At 45.0% G+C, this 18,348-nt stretch overlaps 1 protein-coding gene across 3 annotated transcripts in view; it reads left to right on the plus strand.

Annotated features, from left to right (window-relative positions):
• PDCD11 (programmed cell death 11) overlaps window positions 1–18,348 on the plus strand; it is a 56,616-nt gene that overhangs the window by 18,683 nt on the left and 19,585 nt on the right. For all 3 annotated transcript variants that reach the window (XR_007145519.1, XM_047826420.1, XM_047826422.1), the window contains exons 14-27: window positions 172–306; window positions 1,055–1,249; window positions 2,099–2,269; window positions 3,197–3,416; window positions 4,199–4,348; window positions 4,778–4,893; window positions 6,145–6,686; window positions 7,541–7,603; window positions 11,561–11,669; window positions 13,237–13,326; window positions 13,555–13,657; window positions 14,054–14,231; window positions 17,538–17,594; window positions 18,107–18,229. Coding sequence is in view for 2 of the 3 variants with exons in the window: in XM_047826420.1 (XP_047682376.1) it covers window positions 172–306; window positions 1,055–1,249; window positions 2,099–2,269; window positions 3,197–3,416; window positions 4,199–4,348; window positions 4,778–4,893; window positions 6,145–6,686; window positions 7,541–7,603; window positions 11,561–11,669; window positions 13,237–13,326; window positions 13,555–13,657; window positions 14,054–14,231; window positions 17,538–17,594; window positions 18,107–18,229 (2,252 nt within the window). In the remaining variant the exon portion in view is untranslated. The remainder of the gene's footprint in view (window positions 1–171; window positions 307–1,054; window positions 1,250–2,098; window positions 2,270–3,196; window positions 3,417–4,198; window positions 4,349–4,777; window positions 4,894–6,144; window positions 6,687–7,540; window positions 7,604–11,560; window positions 11,670–13,236; window positions 13,327–13,554; window positions 13,658–14,053; window positions 14,232–17,537; window positions 17,595–18,106; window positions 18,230–18,348) is intronic.

Genomic DNA, 18,348 nt, shown 5'->3' on the forward strand with positions numbered 1-18,348 from the left:
AAGGCTGATTTGAGATTCTGTGTAGCTTTCAGTACATTTCTTTCCACTGCCTCTGATCTAATCCAAAGTCTTGGTGTATCTCACTCTGCAGTGCTCACTGAGGGCAGCTCTCTCTAGGGCCTCATAGGCTTGCTGGGAAGAGTTCACCAGGCAAGTGTGGTTTCTCACCAGGTGGTGAAGGTTGCGGTGCTGAACTGTGAGCCATCTAAAGAGAGGATGCTCTTGTCCTTCAAGCTGCTGGGTGATCCAAAGAGAGAGCATACGGGACACAGTCAGAAGAAAAGAAGAGCTGTTAGTGTTGGACAGGTACCTGGACTTCTCCAGACAAGCTATTTTAGTTTACACTGACAGAAAGCAGGGTGCCACTGACACGTGGGGCACTGGGATCCATGGTGGGAAAGATAAAGGCAGCTAGATAAGATTCTGGGGCTAGAGGGGTGCCTGGGTAGCTCAGTCAAGCATCTGACTCTTTATTTTGGCTCAGATCATGATCTCACAGTTCATGGGATCGAGCCCCACATTGGGCTCTGCGCTGACAGCATGGAGCCTGCTTGGGATTCTTTCTCTCCCTCTCTCAATTCTCCTTCCTCTCTTACTCTCTCTCTCCCTGAAAATAAAAATAAACAAACATTAAAAAAAAAAGATTCTGGGGGTAGAGAGAACTGAAGACCTCGAGACAGGGTTCTTTCTGTGTGTCAGAGCAAATGGAAGCTGTCCAGGAAAGCACCATTGTGGTCTGACTTTTCAGCAGTGTACTGCTGTCCTCTTTCCTTTTTCCTCTCTGGTCTCTAGGACCAGCCTGTGAGACTGTCTTTCCCCTTGGGAGAAAAGTGACATGAGTGTGCGAGTGGGTCCCGGGGTGTATGGGTGTATGTGCGTGTGCGTACCTGCGGGGTCTTTGGGGGCAGTGGTGTGGAAGAAAGCTGCTTCTCTGATCTTGACCTCTCCATATCCCTGGTGCTGGAACTTGATACCTCTTATGTCTGCCTGAGCCAGGTGTGGTTGCTGTGTGCTCAAGATAAGTACTATTTTTTGTCTTTCTTTTCCTGAGTAGTTGGTGGATGTAAAGGTTTTAGAGAAGACCAAGGATGGGCTGGAGGTGGCTGTTCTGCCCCACAACGTCCCTGCTTTCCTCCCCATACCTCATCTGTCGGACCATGTCGCCAACGGCCCTCTGTTGTATCACTGGCTCCAGGCTGGCGACATCCTTCACAGAGTCTTGTGTCTGAGCCAGAGTGAGGGACATGTTGTATCCTTTACTGGTATCTGGTGAGCCATGGGCCCTTGGGGGAAGATTCTGGGTCAGGCTCTGCTCTTCATTGGAAACCCCATGGGGAAATGTCAGCCATTTGACTTCAGAAGTACCTCCAAAAAACCAGACCAGTGACCAGACCTGGTGGAAAGTAAGAGGATTGAAGTCCTATCAGCAGATGCTGGTCAGTCCAGTCCAGAGGGGGCGGTGTGGCCTGCCAGTCCCAGTGGGATATTTCCAGTAGCACACCTTGCCTTCTCTGACACTCAGCGCTTGCCCCTTGAGCTGAAACAATTCATAAGGTAGGTGCTATCTTCCTCCTCCTGTCCCCCCCCATATGGGACTCAGCATATTCCCCTTGGTCTTGGTGTGTGCACCTCGAAGGAGGACACTGCCAGAAAAGAGGCAATAGGATGTTATTTACACAGAATGTAAAATAAAATCTCCTTAGAGTGCAGATAGGCAGAGGAGGTGAGGTAGGGTTGTGTGCAGACTGTGGCAGATCCAGCTGCCAAACCACAGGGCTGAGCCGGTCCCTTTTTTTGTCTCTTCCGGTAATCTGGAGATGAATTCATAGGGAGAGGGAGAAAACTGGTTCTGAAACATGAGTGTGTATCAGAGTCACCTGGAGGGCTTGTTCAGCCAGCTTGCTGGGCTCGCCCCAGAGTTCGTAGGTCTGGGGCAGTGCTTGGGAATTTGCATTTCTCACAAGTTCCAGGTGATGCTAATGTTGCTGGTCTGCATGCGTAGACCATTGTAGCAACAGAGGATGTAGGGTGGAAAAAGGAAATGGATGGATAAGTTCATCTGCCTCTTCTGGAATGTTCCTTGATGAAGTGCTGCCAGCTCCTTTGCAGGAAGCCAGCTTTGGTTTCCACCGTGGAGGGCGGCCAGGATCCTAAGAGCTTCTCAGAAATCCATCCTGGGATGCTGCTCATTGGTTTTGTGAAGAGCATCAAGGACTACGGTGTGTTCGTCCAGTTCCCATCAGGCCTTAGTGGACTGGCCCCCAAAGCTGTGAGTTCAGTTCCATGCCCAAGAGTATTGGAGGAGAGACACTAGGGTCATGGAACCTGAGGGTGGAAAGGAGCAGGATACCCGAATGCCTTGAAAGATTTTCAGGGGCAAGGCAAAAGGCACCTGCGGGGAATGGGGCTGAGATCTTGCCCAGCCATGTGTGTCCTGGTGCAGGGCTGTGTCCTAGAGGAAAAGGCACCTTCGTTTCTATACTCTGGGTATGTATAGACCTGGAAGTTGATTTTCCTGAGCAGCTGAGTACAGGTTTTACAACCTTCTGAGGTTTTTGAGGTGTTATGTTACCAGAACACCCTTGAAATGATCCCCTCTACCATAGTGTCATCAAATTCATAGACTTTTCAGACTGGGAAAAATCTTAGTGATCCCATAGTTGAACCCCCTCATGCCTGCTGAATGAACTGAGACCCAGAGTTGGGAGGAATCTTGCCAACGTCACTGCAAGCAAATGGTGTGTTGTTACTCCTGCCACAGATAATTCATAAATACTTCTTCCTTCCCAGAAGTTTGTCTCCCTGATTTTTTTCCCTGGGCAAATCTTATTTGCAATCCTTGCCAGAGCAATTTTAACAATGGGAGCAGAGGGGAAGCCCCCAGATGCATGTGTAGCATGGGGCAGAGGGTTACCATGGGTGTTAGAGACATGGGCAGCTCGTGTTCCTCTGGCTTGCCAGTGATGTGCCTCCTTGGTTGGGTGCCCTCTAGGAGGTTGGGTTGGACAGCCAGGGCCTCATATGGTTTTCTGGAAGAGGGGTAGAGTTGTGCTTAGAGACGGCTTGGAGGGGGCGGGCGTCCTGGGTCCCATCTCTCCCTCCCACCCCACCCCACATTCTTTTCGGGGGGGGGGGCATTAAATGGGTTGTCTTGATAGATACTTGTTTCTTAATTTCTGTCCACTCTTCCCTTTAGATTATGAGTGACAAGTTTGTGACCTCCACAAGTGACCACTTTGTCGAGGGGCAGACGGTGGTTGCAAAGGTGACCAATGTGGACGAGGAGAAGCAGCGCATGCTGCTGTCTCTGCGGCTGTCGGACTGCGGTCTAGGGGACCTGGCTACCACCAGCCTCCTCCTCCTCAGCCAGTGCCTGGAAGAGCGGCAGGGTGTGCGCAGCCTCATGAGCAGCCGAGGTGGGGGCGCGGGGCCTGGGGATGAGGGGTGGGTGAGGGCGTGTGTCACACGTCATGCCCATCTGTTCCAATGAGTTGTTGGGCTTCCCAGATACTACAAACAATTTGGATAAACTTTTTTTTTTCTTTTAGTGGGAGTATAACCTGTATAAAGGGCATAAATCATTTAGGGTACAGTTCAGTGAATGTTTATAAAATGAACATTCCTGTTTACCACCCAGATTGAGATAAAGATTCCAGGTCCCCCTTGTGCTCCCTGCCAGACCAAAACCAAAATTTCCCTTAGTTCTATGGCTTCAGGTTTGCGTTTGTTGTGAATCCATTCACCTTTTCCCTTGCTCTTTTATTCAACAAATATCTGGTGAATGATAGAATAGAACAGGGACCTTCTGGAAGACTTTATGAGGAATTATTATGCTGATCTTCCTGTTTTGAACCGTGGGTAGGATTGTTGGCACCCTGATGGGATTTGGGAATAAGAAGCTTGAGAGGGTAGATTCCAAACAGAAGCAATGAAAATTCAGAAGTCAAAGGAAAGGGTGTGTTTGTGGTATTTGTTGGCTACTTTCATGAACTGTGGCCAGGTAGGATTGGTAAGAGGCATAGTTCTCTCTGCCTGCGATAGGAGTGTTCATGGGTATCCCATATTTCTACCCAAAGTGACTTTACCTTCACAGTGCTTGCAATGCTCTGCCGTCCCCAGCATGGCGGCACATTTCCAAAGGAAAAGAATGGTGAGCATTTCTGCTTGTTAATCCCTGTTTCCTTTGGGTCTCTGGCAGACTCTGTGTTGATCCAGACACTGGCTGAGATGATTCCAGGGATGGTCCTTGACCTAGAGGTGCAGGAGGTGTTGGAGGATGGCTCTGTGGTGTTCAGTGAGGGCCCAGTGCCTGGCCTGGTCCTGAGAGCGAGCAGATATCATCGGGCAGGTGAGCACTTCTGTCTTGCCCCTCGTGGTTCTTGGGGGAAATCCTTTGCTCATTGTTACCTCTCCTGGATACAGAATTTCCAAATACATAGTGTAGATGAGCTGATTCAGTAGAAAATTTTGTCATCCCTGTCATTTATGAATGAAAATCAATGCAGTTGACAGCATGTTAAAGGATGTTTAGGTGTGAATCCTTTTATTGTTATAATTGGGTAAGTCTAGATTTTTGTCTGTCAGGGTGCATAAATTAAGGCACACCTGAACCTGAATTATGGGAGCCAGACTTTTGGTTTTCCTAGGCCCTATAGACCCAGAACAGATGCTGTCTTTTCTTTTTTGTGCCTAAGGGCTTGCAAGACTCTTGGGCAGATGCTTCCTTCCCTGCTCCAAGAGGGTGATCACGTTGTGTTTGATTCTTTCTGCACTGCAGGGCAAGAGGTGGAACGTGGGCAGAAAAAGAAGGCTGTAATCTTAAATATTGATATGCTGAAGTTGGAGGTACATGTTTCCCTTTGCCACGATTTGGTGAATCGAAAAGCTAAAAAGGTAAGCTTGTGGATGACTTCCGTTCCCCTGGTTTCGAAGGCATTGCGGACCTCTTTAGCCCCACACACTTTGCTCAGGGGTTCTAATGCAAATGGCTATAGATAAGAGGATCATTATGTCTGGCTTTGTCCGGGTCATGGTTATACCTCTTGGTGTGGTTATTAATAGCACTGACTTGCCCTCTGCTTCCAGTGATAAATTATGTGGTCACCCAGTCTCCAGGGCCAGGTAGATCACGTAAACGAGTTGAAGTGGGCATGAGAAGCCCATAGAGGGGCAGAGGTGATTTAGACTCGTGGCTAAGCAGGAACATCTACATCTAGGGTTGCTGCATCTGATTTTTAAGAGAAGGCAGAATTTGATTTTTATTTGAAATAAATGTGGGAAACATTGGAAACTGTGTTTTTTAAAACATATGAACCAAACAGAACATGTCTGTGGGTGCTTCTGACCTCCAGGCTGTTCATCTACACCCTCTCCTGTACACTTTTGTGTGAGAGAAGAATGGGTTTGAGGGAAATCTCAACATTTGTAGTATTTCCCTCTGGATGATATATATATTTGGTCATCATTTAAAGTACTTCTTAAGCATCTAATTGTGTAGGGTATGGTAGAGAGAATTACATGCATAATGATTCTTAATGTCTGGTTGCCTATAATTAAGACTTGGGAAAACAGAAATAGAAACAAAGTTAATCCCTCACTAAGTTTTCTGGCAGGTCCCTAATTTATCTAAGTGAAGCCGGTGCACATAAGGGCGTGAGCACAGGTTGGATTTTTGGGAAAGGTAGGCTAAATGTTTTGCACACAATAAGCTCTCAGGAATGCCTCTGGTGAATGGTTGAAAAGGTGAACAAATTGGATGGGATGCAGCGGAGCAATGAAAGTCAGGAACACAGCATCTTCAAGCTGGAGAACCATTAGGGGGCATCCGCCTATGCTCAGAATCACCTCAGTAACTTCTAAAATTCTGGTTTCACTAGTTCTAGGATAGGACCTAGGAATCTGAATTCAAAATAAAAGCTAAGTCCCCGGGATTCTGATTTAGTGCCTTGAGTTTAGTCAGGCCACCTCAGTAACAGGAGGGGAGGCTAGGTCAAGGAAGTGAAAGCTAGTTTGTTACAACTCGCACTAGGCCTGGCTCCCCTGGGATCAAGAGGGCTTCCCCAGCCCCGCACTGCCCAGTGAGTGATGACTGAGCACTTGTGCCCCGTAAGAAGCAGGGATGGTGGGGTTTTTTTTGTTTTCCAGCTGAAGAAAGGCAGTGAGCACCAGGCGATCGTGCAGCACTTGGAGGAGTCCTTTGCTGTTGCCTCCTTGGTAGAGACTGGCCACCTGGCAGCCTTCTCCCTGACCTCTCACCTCAATGACACCTTCCGCTTTGACTCAGAGAAGTTGCAGGTGGGACAGGGTGTCTCCTTAACCCTCAAGACCACAGAACCAGGAGTGACTGGTTTTCTTTTGGCTGTTGAGGGGCCAGCTACTAAGAGGACTGTGAGACAGACCCGGAAGGACTCTGAGACAGTCGATGAAGACGAGGAAGCAGATCCAGCTCTGGTGGTGGGTGCTGTGAAGAAGCACACCCTGTCCATTGGGGACATGGTCACAGGGACTGTCAAGTCCATTAAACCCACTCATGTGGTTGTGACCCTGGAAGACGGCATCATTGGCTGTATTCATGCCTCCCACATTCTAGATGATGTTCCAGTGGGCACATCTCCTACTGCCAAGCTGAGAGTTGGGAAGACGGTCACTGCCCGAGTGATTGGTGGGCGAGACATGAAAACATTCAAGTATGGAGGCTTTGGGGGATGGGCTGTCTTTGAGGGGAGACTGTTGTAATTGTGGGCACTGAGCAGGTTCCAAAAAGTTGTGCATGAATCAGACTTTCTTCTAATTAACAGAAATGTTCACCAAAAGAATCTTTTTGTCTGCCCCCCCCCTTTTTTTTTTAAAAAGGCATATGGTGTAATGGTTAGAGCATTGGTTTAAAGTGAGACCTGGGTTTGCATTTCACATCTGCCACTTAAAATTGTGTGACGATGACTTAAGTTGTTACTTAACTTTTATTTTCCTAATTTGTAAAATGAGAGTATAAGTGGTTAGTACCTTTTTTGCAGAGCTAAAAGAACATCTAGGATGCAGTATGCCAAGCAGGTTGCCTGACACAGCTATTGCTCAGTATACATCAGAGGTTATTATCATTCATTCTCCACTGTGTGCCTTAATTACACTCATTTTCTTTAAATCTACATGTGATATTGTTACTGCAGTAGAAATCCTTGTTATAATAAGAAAAGAAGAATCATTCAAAGTCTGGTCTATAATTTGCCTATTAATTTCAGTAACTATTCTTTCTAGACCTCAATTTCCTTACCTTCAGAGTGAAAGAGTTGGAGTATGTAGTCTGTAAGGAAATAAGGGTTTAATAAGACAATAATAAAAGATCAGATGAGCCAGCTCCTTAACATTTACTGCAGAGGATAAGAATGGAAACCCTCAGGCCTGACACGTCCCTAGGAGGTGATATGGCAGTGGAACCAGGTGGTTTTTAAGCTCAGTTTCGTGGGAGTAGAGAAATTCTGATGTGCAGATTATGGTGGTACAGAGCATAAGAGAAATGATTTGACCTTATTTCTTCCTCCAGGTTTCTCCCAATAAGTCATCCCAGATTTATTCGAACCATTCCGGAGCTGAGTGTCCGGCCAAGGTGAGGGAACCCCAGCAGCATGGGCTCGTGGAAAGAGTGTGGGGCTTTGGAGTTAGGAACCTGAGTTCTAGTCTAGATTCTGCCAGTGTTGTGGCTTTTTTTGCCTCTCTCTGTCCATGTTGTCTTACTTCTCTAGTAGGGATATTTGGCTGTCATAAGGCTAGAAGAATTATATGAAACTTAATGTAAAAGCTATATTTAGGGTTTAAAAGACTGGTTGCAGTTCTGTTTGTCAGCATGTAACAAAAAGAAGCATTTTTACTCTAAACCCAACTTTCTAAAACTCAGTAATTCCCAGAATAAAAAACATGTAACCAAGAATACCTGTTCTTTGAGTGTAGAGACTACTGCTTGGTGACTGGCATTTTAGGTCATGTTCTAGTGGAATTTGTAGAGGGGTGTTCAATGAGGGATTCTGTGTGGAGGACTAGTTCCATTTAGTGTTGGATCCAGTTTGGGATCATTTTTTCCTGAGGATCTTAAGCATTTGGACCCATGGATCTATCTGCTTCTGCTTCCTCCATTAAAAACTCAGCCTCCTAAAATTAATGGGTCATCAATGAATGAAGCTAGATATACATGACTGAGAGAATGGCTCTTCAAAGTCAGCCCTGGGATCCACACAGGTTGTAAATCTTAAGTGCCTGGGGATATTATAGAAGAGCCTCTTTAGTAACTTTTAGGGGATAAGGTTTTGGTTTTTTTTTGTTTTTAATTATAGCTGACACACAATGTTACATTAGTTCCAGGTGTACAACATAGTGATTGGATAAATCTATATTTAATGCTATGCTCACCAGTGTAGCTACATAAAATGCTATTACAATACCATTGATTACATTACCTATGCTGTACTTTTCATCACTGTGACTTACTAATTCTATAGTTGGAAGCTTATATCTCCCACTCCCCTTCACCCATTTTGCCCATCTTGCCACCCACTTCCCCTCTGGCATCCATCAGTTCTCTGCATTTATGGGTCTATTTCTGTTTTTTTGTTTATTCATTTGTTTTTTAGATTCCACATAGAAGTTAAACCATGAGTTATTTGTCTATTATTTAGTGTAATACTCTCTAGGTCTTTCCATGTTGTCACAAATGGCAAGATGTCATTCTTTTTTATGGCTGAGTAGTATTCTGTTGTCAGGGAGTAATGTTTGGTCAGTGTCCTGAAGGTATCAGAATAGAAGTGGAATATTTCTGGGAAGGCTTGCCTGAGATAGGCAGATATTCCTGGAACGTTGAGTTCGAGGTGCTAACAACATTCTTGGAACTTCAAAGTAAAGCCCCTTAGTTCCAGAATAATGAGAGTTGTTGGATGCACACATTCCTATTTGTTTACTCTGTGGTTACTTTAGTTTTGTAGATTTTGATCGTGTCCTTCTCTAGTCTTTGTTGTGAGAACAGAGACTTCACCATTGGTCATTTCAGTCTACCAGATCTTCACCTGTGGTGTATACCTTGTTTAATGAAAAGTTGAGGTCAAGTAATGTATTCAAGCTAAGGGTAGATATGTTTAATTAACAAGGGTTGGTTCTTCTGAGTCTTCCCTCCTTGGCTTGCAGGTGGCTGTCTTCTTCCAGTGTCTTTATGTGGTATTCTTTTTGTAGATATCTGTGTTCTAATCTCTTCCCTTTTTCTTTTTTCTTTCTTTTTTTTTTTTATTGTGCTAAAAACACAAAACATAAATTTACCCTCCTAACAGTTCTTAGGTGTGCATCACAGTTTTGTTAACTATGTGCACATTATTGTAGAACAGATCTCCAGAACTTTTTCATCTTGCGTGGCCGAAACTCTATACCCATTGAACCACTCTCCATTTATCCCTACCCTCCCCCACCCCCCACCTCTGGCAGCCAACATTCTACTTTCTGTTTCTTTGAGTTTGATTACTTAGATAACTCATGTAAGTGGAGTCATGGCCCGTCCTTCTGACTGGCATAACGTTCTAAAAGTTCATCCGTGTTGTTGCATATAGCAGATTGTCCTTTTCTAAGGCTGATTAATAATGCACGTATGTGTAGGCCACATTTTCTTCATACATCTGTGAACAGGCATTTAGGCTGCTTCCACATCTTGGCTAACGCTGCAGTCAGCATGGGTGTACAAGTATCTGTTTTGAGATCCTGTTTTGGATATATACCCAGAAGTGGCAATGCTGGATCATATGGTGGTTTTTAATTTTTTGAGGAACTTCCATGCTGTTTTCCATAGCAGCTGTATCATTCTGTAGTTCTGCCAGCTGTGTGCAGGGAAGGATTCCCTTTTTTCCACATCCCTGCCAGCACTTGTGTTCCGTGTATTTGATAATGGCCATCCTTACAGGTGCGAGGTGATAATCTCACTGTGGTGATTATTTCCCAGATGGTTAGTGATGTGAAGTGCCTTGGCCTATGCTTGTTGGTCATTTTTTTTTTTTTTTAATATGTTCTTTGGAGAAATGTCTATTCAAGTCCGGTTTTTAATGAGGTTTTATTGTCATTGCATTGTAGGCTAATCCTCCTATAAGGACTCCAGTCAGACTGGATTATGGCCCATCCTGACATCATATTTACCTTAATCACCCCTTTAAGTTCCTGATCTCCAGATGCATTCATGTTCTGAGATACTGAGGGTTAGCATGTCAACATATGAACTTGGAGGTGGGAGTGACACAATTTAGCCAATAACAGAGACATTGCAGTGGCATCTGTTCAGGGAATAAGCTTTTTCATTCTACCATATAAGCATTATGATAATGTATATAAATTGTCTATTACAGTGCCAGGCACACAGATTTTCTGTGTGTGTGCGTGTGTGTGTGTGTGTTTTAAGAAGTAACATTCTACAGATGTTCCCTTCCTGAGGCTTCTCTCTGCACCCTCAGAAGGTGGATTCCCCGTTATTAATTTGATACATATCCAACTTCTTTGTATTTCAACTATATGTACACATATATATACATATATTTATAAAATTGTTTTGTGTGGTTTTCACATTTTACATAAATGTCATGCTGTACTTAATATTTTACAACTTGTTTTTTCCTCTCCAAATTTTGTCTTTGAGATTTGCTCTTGTGCGTGTAGTGAAAATAGCGGTCCATCGTATGAATGGGCTCAACTCTGTATGTTCGCCATCTGATGGGGGACATTTAAGGTTGTTCCCAGTTTTTCTCTTTTATAAATAATGCCACAGTGAACATCTTTGAACTCATTCTACTGGGCATCTATACCAGGATTTCTGTAGGGTAGAATTAATGGATCATAAAGTATATGCATTTGTAATTTTTATTGGTATATGAAGGTTTCCATTTTTCTATAGTCACCAGTGCCTGTTATATGTTACAGTTTTACCAGTATTATTTGTGCCGTCTTATTGATAAGTTTGGTTTTGTTTTAGAAATTACTTGAGTTGGGAGTTCTGTGATACCTTTGAAGTGATTTGTGGGCTGATAACCACTTCCCCTTATTGCTTTCCTGAGAAGAAAAAGAATCAAGACAATGATAATGGCAAAGTAGCATAGGGGACGGAGCCCTGGACTTTTGAGTCAGAGCCCTGACTTCAACTCCTGGTTCAAGAGCATAAAATGAGTTCAAGAATATCTGCCCTGCCTAAGTCACACATAAGATTGTTGTCACAATTCAGTGGAGATTATTTGACAGAGCAGTTCTGCAAACTATAAAGCAATAGCTAAAGTATTGTGAAAGAAGTAAAACAATTTTGTTTCCTAAATTTGTAAAGGTTATTGTAGGCTACTACTTTATAGCTTGTTCGTACCTAGGTGAGCGAAATGGAAAAGATTATCTCTCGTGTAGGTATTATGAACATTCTCCTTGGAGGAGGGAAGTGGGAGTGTGGGAGGTGGGCATGAATGAGGGGGTACAGTCAATCCATGGCCATTTGGGGGAGCTGGTTTCAAGCTAGAAGCCTTATCCAGAGGTTGGCCCACTGTTTCCATTGCTTTTCTACAAACAGTGAGCTGGAGAAGGATGGCTGCACTGCTCTCAACACTCACTCTGTCAGCCCCTTGGAGAAGATTAAACAGTACCAGGCTGGACAGACCGTGATTTGCTTCTTGAAGAAGGTGAGTAGTGCACACCTTGCAGTGTGATGCTTCCTTCTTTCAGAAGAAAGTGGGGGAGGAGCTGGAGACAAAGGCCATTAGCACTAGACATTTGAGTCTGTTTGCTACCATGCCGGTTTGTGGAAGACCAGAAGCCCTAATGGAGGAGCTAAACATGAAACAATTAGCAAGCAACTCACAATTCAGCATGTTTATAGATTAATTGTACAAAAGGGAAAGAGCAATATAGAGCAAGATTTAAAGTGAATGCGCCATTGGATTCTAGATGTTTGCCTTTGATAAAGTTCAAGTGCAATGCAAAATAATGCATACCTGGGTGCCAGATTATGTGTTCTAATCCCAAGTGGAACAGGAGTTTAAGAAAGGAAGAGATAGTGAAAACTGTACCGGTTGGGATGTATCAGAGAAAAAGTTGGATGGGGCTTGACCTTGAGGGATAGCTCCTCTTCATTGCTGCCAGATTCTTCTTTCATAAGCATTCTAGCTGGGCATGTCACTGATGCTTGATCCCTATAGTTACCTATTGTCCGTAGGTGGGGTTCATAAACCCCCAATGCCTTAGAGCTGTACTTAAGGCTCTTCATAATCTGACCTCATATACCTTGTGTTCCAGTCACCCTGGAAACCTTCTCTTTTTCCCTTCTTGTCTTTACCCAGAGTACCCTCTCTTCCTACAACCCTTTATGGCCCAGCACAGATAATCTCCCCATATTACTCGTTCTTCTATTTATTCCTATAGCATATTTCTGTTGCTCTGGTTATTTGCATATTTATTTGACTTACTCTTTGTAGACTCTAATCTTGAAGGTGGGGTTTGGTTTTTATTTATCACTGTGATGCCATGTACATAGTGGTTGCTTGATAAATGTCTTGTTGAATTGACTTAGAAAATTGGGTCTGTGTTTAGGGCAGGACCCTATAAACAGCGAAGGATCAAAATTTAAATTGATTTAGGGGCACTTGGTGGCTTAGTTGGTTGACTGGCTCTTGATTTTGGCTCGGGTTATGATCTTGTGGTCTGTGGGGTCAGGGCCCGTGTTGGGCTCTGTGCTGGCAGCATGGAGGCTGCTTGGGATTCTGTGTCTCCTCCTCTCTGTCCCTCCTCCCGCTGGTGCTCTCTCTCTCTCTCTCTCTCTCTCTTTCTCTCAAAAATAAATAAATGTTAAAAATTAAAAAATAAAAAGAAATCAGATGTTAAGCCCTGGAGAGGATTAACCGTTATTGGGCACAGCTGAACTTGGAGAAGGCTGCAGCGGTCATTGGAATTGTTCCTGCTGCTTAAAGCCATCTCTGAGGTCATTTTAGCCTTCTTATCAACTGAGGCACCAGGAGGGATGCATGGTCGGCTAGCCTAGCAAAGGCTCAGAGCTAGACTCTGAGTGAAGCCTGAGAAGTGAGAGAATGGCAGAAGCAGTGGGGTGTAGAGGGTGGATTCCTGTCCCTTGGGAACAGGGCCCCTTCAACCCTGTGACTTTAGGAGAGTCTGTGTTTTAATGAAGGGAAAAGAGATGTTTATATCCATCCCATCCCATCCCATTCCATTTCCCTTCCTGTTTTTTTTCTCTAGTACAACGTGGTTAAGAAATGGCTTGAGGTGGAGATTGCTCCAGACATCCGGGGGAGGATTCCCTTGTTGCTCACTTCTCTCAGCTTCAAGGTCAGTGTGCTTGAGATCCCTGGAGAGGAAACCCAGGCTCCCTAAGCTCGACTCAGAGTCTGGTATATGTTTGCAGTGGGTACAGGAAACCATGTACTTATTCAGGGAATGGTTTGGGAGATACTTGATATAGAGACTTAAGTGCTGTAGTTTTGGATAACTGACAGTAGTTTTGGATAAATGACAGACCTCTCTTTAAACATGAAAGGAATTTTCTTGTCCTTCCAGGTTCTGAAACATCCAGATAAGAAGTTCCGGATTGGCCAGGCCCTGAAGGCTACAGTGGTTGGCCCAGATTCTTCCAAGGCCTTCTTGTGTCTCTCACTTATAGGTGTGGTGATGAATGCCTGGTCAGGGAAGGGAGGGGGTAGAAAGGAGTGGGAAAAAGTCGTCAGGTAGTGTCCGGGTTTAAGGATGTCTCAGGTATTGGGGTCCTCAGAAAGCCCAGTGTAGTATATGCCTTCTGGGAACACTTTTTCTCTTGAGGTTTTGTTCTTTGGCCTGTGTCACTCTGCTACTGTCTGAGTCACCTTTACCAACATAGTTGGTTTTCTCAAGTGTCTCAGGAGGGGTTGTCCACCACATGGCCCTGGGATTCCTGACTACATGGCATGGTAATGTGGGTCTTCGTGATCATTCTGGTCCACCCAGCCTGTGGTTGGCCAGCATTCCACCTTCTTTCTTGGCTCACTTTCTCTTCCCTGAATCTGGTTCATTCTCCTACCAGGTCCTCACAAGCTTGATAAAGGGGAAGTGGCCATGGGCCGAGTAGTGAAGGTGACTCCCAAGGAGGGGCTGACTGTCTCCTTCCCCTTTGGGAAGATGGGAACTGTTAGTATATTTCACGTGAGTGACTCCTACTCAGAGATGCCCCTGGAAGACTTCATCCCCCAGAAGGTTGTCAGGTAGGCCAAATTTTTTGTGTTTTTTCCCTTTTCAGCTCTATGTGGGATTATAGATTTCTTTTTTATTTATTTATTTTTTTTTAATTTTTTTTTTTCAACGTTTATTTATTTTTGGGACAGAGAGAGGCAGAGCATGAACGGGGGAGGGGCAGAGAGAGAGGGAGACACAGAATCGGAAACAGGCTCCAGGCTCCGAGCCATCAGCCCAGAGCCTGACGCGGGGCTCGAACTCACGGACCGCGAGATCGTGACCTGGCTGAAGTCGGACGCTTAACTGACTGCGCCACCCAGGCGCCCCTAGATTTCTTTTTTAAATTTTTACGTATATATTTACTTATTTTTAATGTTTATTTATTTTTGAGAGAGGAAGAGAGAGTGTGACCGGAGGAGGGGGACAGGGAGAGGGAGACACAGAATCTGAAGTAGGCTCCAGGCTCTGAGCTATAGCACAGAGCCCAATGTAGGGCTTGAACTCACGAACCACAAGATCATGACCTGAGCCGAAGTTGGACGCTTACCCAACTGAGCCATCTGGGCACCCCTAAATTTCTCTTTTTTAAAAATATAGATGTGAGGGGTATCTAGGTGGCTTAGTTGGTTAACTGTCTGAACTCTTGATTTTGGCTCAGGGGCTGTGTCGGGCTCTGAGCCCAGTGCAGAGGCTACTTAAGATTCTCTCTCTCTCTCTCTCTCTCTCTCTCTCTCTCTCTCTCTCTCTGCCACCCACCCCCCCACTGCCCCTCTCCCCAGTTTGCGCACTCACTTGCTTTCTCTCTTTAAAAAAAAAAGACAGAAAGAAAGTATAGATGTGATAGGTGATTTTGTACCAGAAAAAATAGTATGAAAAAAAAGACAAGTTTTGTTTTGAGAGAGTGCAAGTGGGGCAGGAACAGAGTGAGAGGGACAGAGGATCGAAGCAGGCCCTGTGCTGACAGTGGAGAGCCTGATGTGGGGCTCGAACTCATGAAATGTGAGATCATGACCTGAGCCAAAGTCAGACGCTCAACCGAGGTGCCCCAAAGAAGAAAAGTTCTGATGCTCCCCTTTTTCCACCACTTTTCACCATTATACACCTTGGTCTCTATTCTTCAGGACTTTGTAGGTATAATTTTCTTCTATGTAAGAATAGAATTTCATTTGATATATAGTCTGCAACTTGCTTGTTCTCTCATAGCAGTTTATCATGGACTTTTTTCTTTTCCTGTGCTAGTATATCTAAATTTACTTTGTTCTTTTACCTTATTTTTAACATTTCTTGGTATTCCTTTCTTTCTTTCTTTCTCTCTTTCTTTCTATTTATTTATTTATTTAGTCATTATCTAAACCTCTGTTGATGGACGTAATGTTGAAGTGAGTATCTTTGTGCATATGTTTGGACACGAACACAAGTATATCTGTGAAGTAAATTCCCAAAAGTAAAATTAATGGGCCAAACAATGTTACACATTTTGCCAAAATGCTCTCTGAAAAGACTGTGCTCATTGACATTCCTGTTAACAATAAATATGACTATTTCTTACATCCCTGTCAAAACTGGCTATTCTTGATATTTAGTCTCAGCCATTGACTAGGCAAAAATTGATCTCTCATTTTGGTGTGTAGTTCTGTCATTTTCCCTCTTGGTTGGCTTTCTTTGCTTGTCCAAGTGGCTTGCTTGTTTTCCTATTGAAGCATTCATCTTTTTAATGAGAAAAAAATTGATCTATAGGTGTTCTCTGCAGAAAGGTAGTAACCTTTTGCAGTTGGGAGCTGCTTTATGGGGTATTTTTTGTGCACTAAAATGAGCCTGGTTCAGAGTTTTAAAAAATTTTTTTTTTTCAACGTTTATTTATTTTTGGGACAGAGAGAGACAGAGCATGAACGGGGGAGGGGCAGCGAGAGAGGGAGTCACAGAATCGGAAACAGGCTCCAGGCTCTGAGCCATCAGCCCAGAGCCCGACGCGGGGCTCGAACTCACGGACCGCGAGATCGTGACCTGGCTGAAGTCGGACGCTTAACCGACTGCGCCACCCAGGCGCCCCCAGAGTTTTAAAGTCATTTGATAGGGCGAATAAATTAGCATTGAAGAGGCGGACTTCGGCCTGACATAGTACAGACTTCTGAGACTCCAAGTTGACTAACAGTGGAGCAGAGGCCTTGAGGAGACGGGCTGGAAAGTCATAATGCTCTTTCCCACCTCAGGTGTGCCAGCCACTAGCACCTGCATAATAAATTCACAACCACTTATCTGAGCTAAACAGCACAGAGATAGCCAGGGCCTAGGAAAAGAAAAGGAATGAGAAATCCAGGGTCATCTCTGCTTTGCCTCTTGGGCTTACAGATGCAGGTGTGGCAGTGCCTGGGTGGTTCAGTTGGTTAAGTGTCCGAATTCAGCTCGGGTCACGATCTTACTGTTCATGGGTTTGAGTCCCATGTCCGGCTCTGTGCCGACAGCTCAGAGCCTGGAGCCTGCTTTGGATTCTGTGTCTCCCTCTTTCTCTGCACCCCCTCAAATAAATAAACATTTTTTAAAAATGCAGATGTGACTTTTAGCAAAGTATTTAATTTTAATACATTTTATTGTAGCCAAACCTGTGAATCACGTTCAGTTGTGATTTATCTGTCCCATGTGGATAATAAATTAATTGCCTAAATGTAGATGATCCCTCAAGTTCCCCCCTGCTTTGGGAATGAGGATGCTGTGGGCTAGGAGGCAGGTGTGTGTCATGGGAAAACTTTGGACTGTTGCTGAGATCCTTTCTACCGCTAAGATTCTATATTTTGAAACTGCAACTTTGGGTTGCTAAGTGCTGTTTTCAATGAACGAAGTTTGGAAACCTTAACCAAAGAGTAAACTCTGCTTTCCCTCCTGGAAGCCTCCCCTGCTTAGGACTCATTGATCTGTTATCCTCTGATCTGCTGCCGTGATCCTGCCCTAACACCTAGGTCGTCACTGGTCATGGTTTCCGGTGGTTAGTGGCTGAGATTGCACACTGCCAGGACCCAGTGTCAGGCTGCTGACACCTCCTGAGTACCCACCACATGGCTCTGCGTCTCTTCCCGAGGGCTCCATGCCCCTTCTCATTTTCTACTCCCAGCACCTTTGTTGAGTAAGAAGAGTAGGTAGTGATTGACTAGTAAACTGAGGCTCAGGGAGGTGACTTGTGCAGAGTCCCTCAGCACGTTCTTGACAGAATGAAGAACAGAGCCCAGGTGTCATGTCCCCTCACTCTTGCTTGTTGGTCAGCCTTGTGGACAGGAGGCTGAGTCCCTCTGCTGTTTCCTGGGATGCTGAGAAGTCAACATCTCTTTTTGCTCTCATTCCAGGTGTTACGTCCTGTCTGCTACAGACCACGTATTGACTCTGTCGCTGCGATCGTCTAGGTGAGTGTCTGTGGTGGAGACAAGGAGGGCACTGAGGAAAGGCTGCACAGAACTTTGGGCTTCCCCCCTTTCTTCTCTGCTTGTGCACTTTCTACCTGGCCCCATCTTTATCCAGAAAAGCTGTGGCCATTCACATTGCCACAAGAACGTGTCTGCTCAGACTCTTGCTGCCCAGGGCAAGGTTCAGACATCTGAATGTGGTATTCAAGGTGGCCACACAGTGGCCCTGGAAAGGGAAGATGATCTGGTTCCCAGGGTTCCGTAGTTAGTGGCATGTCATGAAGTGGATTGGCCTGAAGTCCGCTCGTTCCATGGTTAGAAATGGATGTTTCAGAGGCCAAGGCTGACAGGCCTTCAGGAGAGAGTGGGGCTGGGCTCTGAGGTTGTCATATCCTACAGTCAGGTCCAGAGTTATATTCTTGGGTGTAGAGTTTGATTATCACAAGTGAGTTGGGAGTGGATGGGAAAGGGAGGGTTGAGGTATGTGTACATAATAAGCCTTTCATTCTTAGGACAAACCCGGAGACGAAGAGCAAAATAACTGATGCTGAGATTAACTCCATCCAGGATATTCAGGAAGGGCAGCTCCTGAGGGGCTATGTGAAGTCTGTCCAGCCGCATGGTGTGCTCTTTGGGTGAGTGAGGTGGAGCGTGGGGGCGTGGGCCAAATGTGACGCCCTCCCCGGCCTGTGCTGGTCCATGGTCTGTGGTGGTCCTTGGTCACCTCCTCTGGAGACAATATGAAGGAAGGGGA

The sequence above is a fragment of the Prionailurus viverrinus genome, chromosome D2 (assembly GCF_022837055.1).
Source record: "Prionailurus viverrinus isolate Anna chromosome D2, UM_Priviv_1.0, whole genome shotgun sequence".
Lineage (NCBI taxonomy): Eukaryota > Metazoa > Chordata > Mammalia > Carnivora > Felidae > Prionailurus > Prionailurus viverrinus.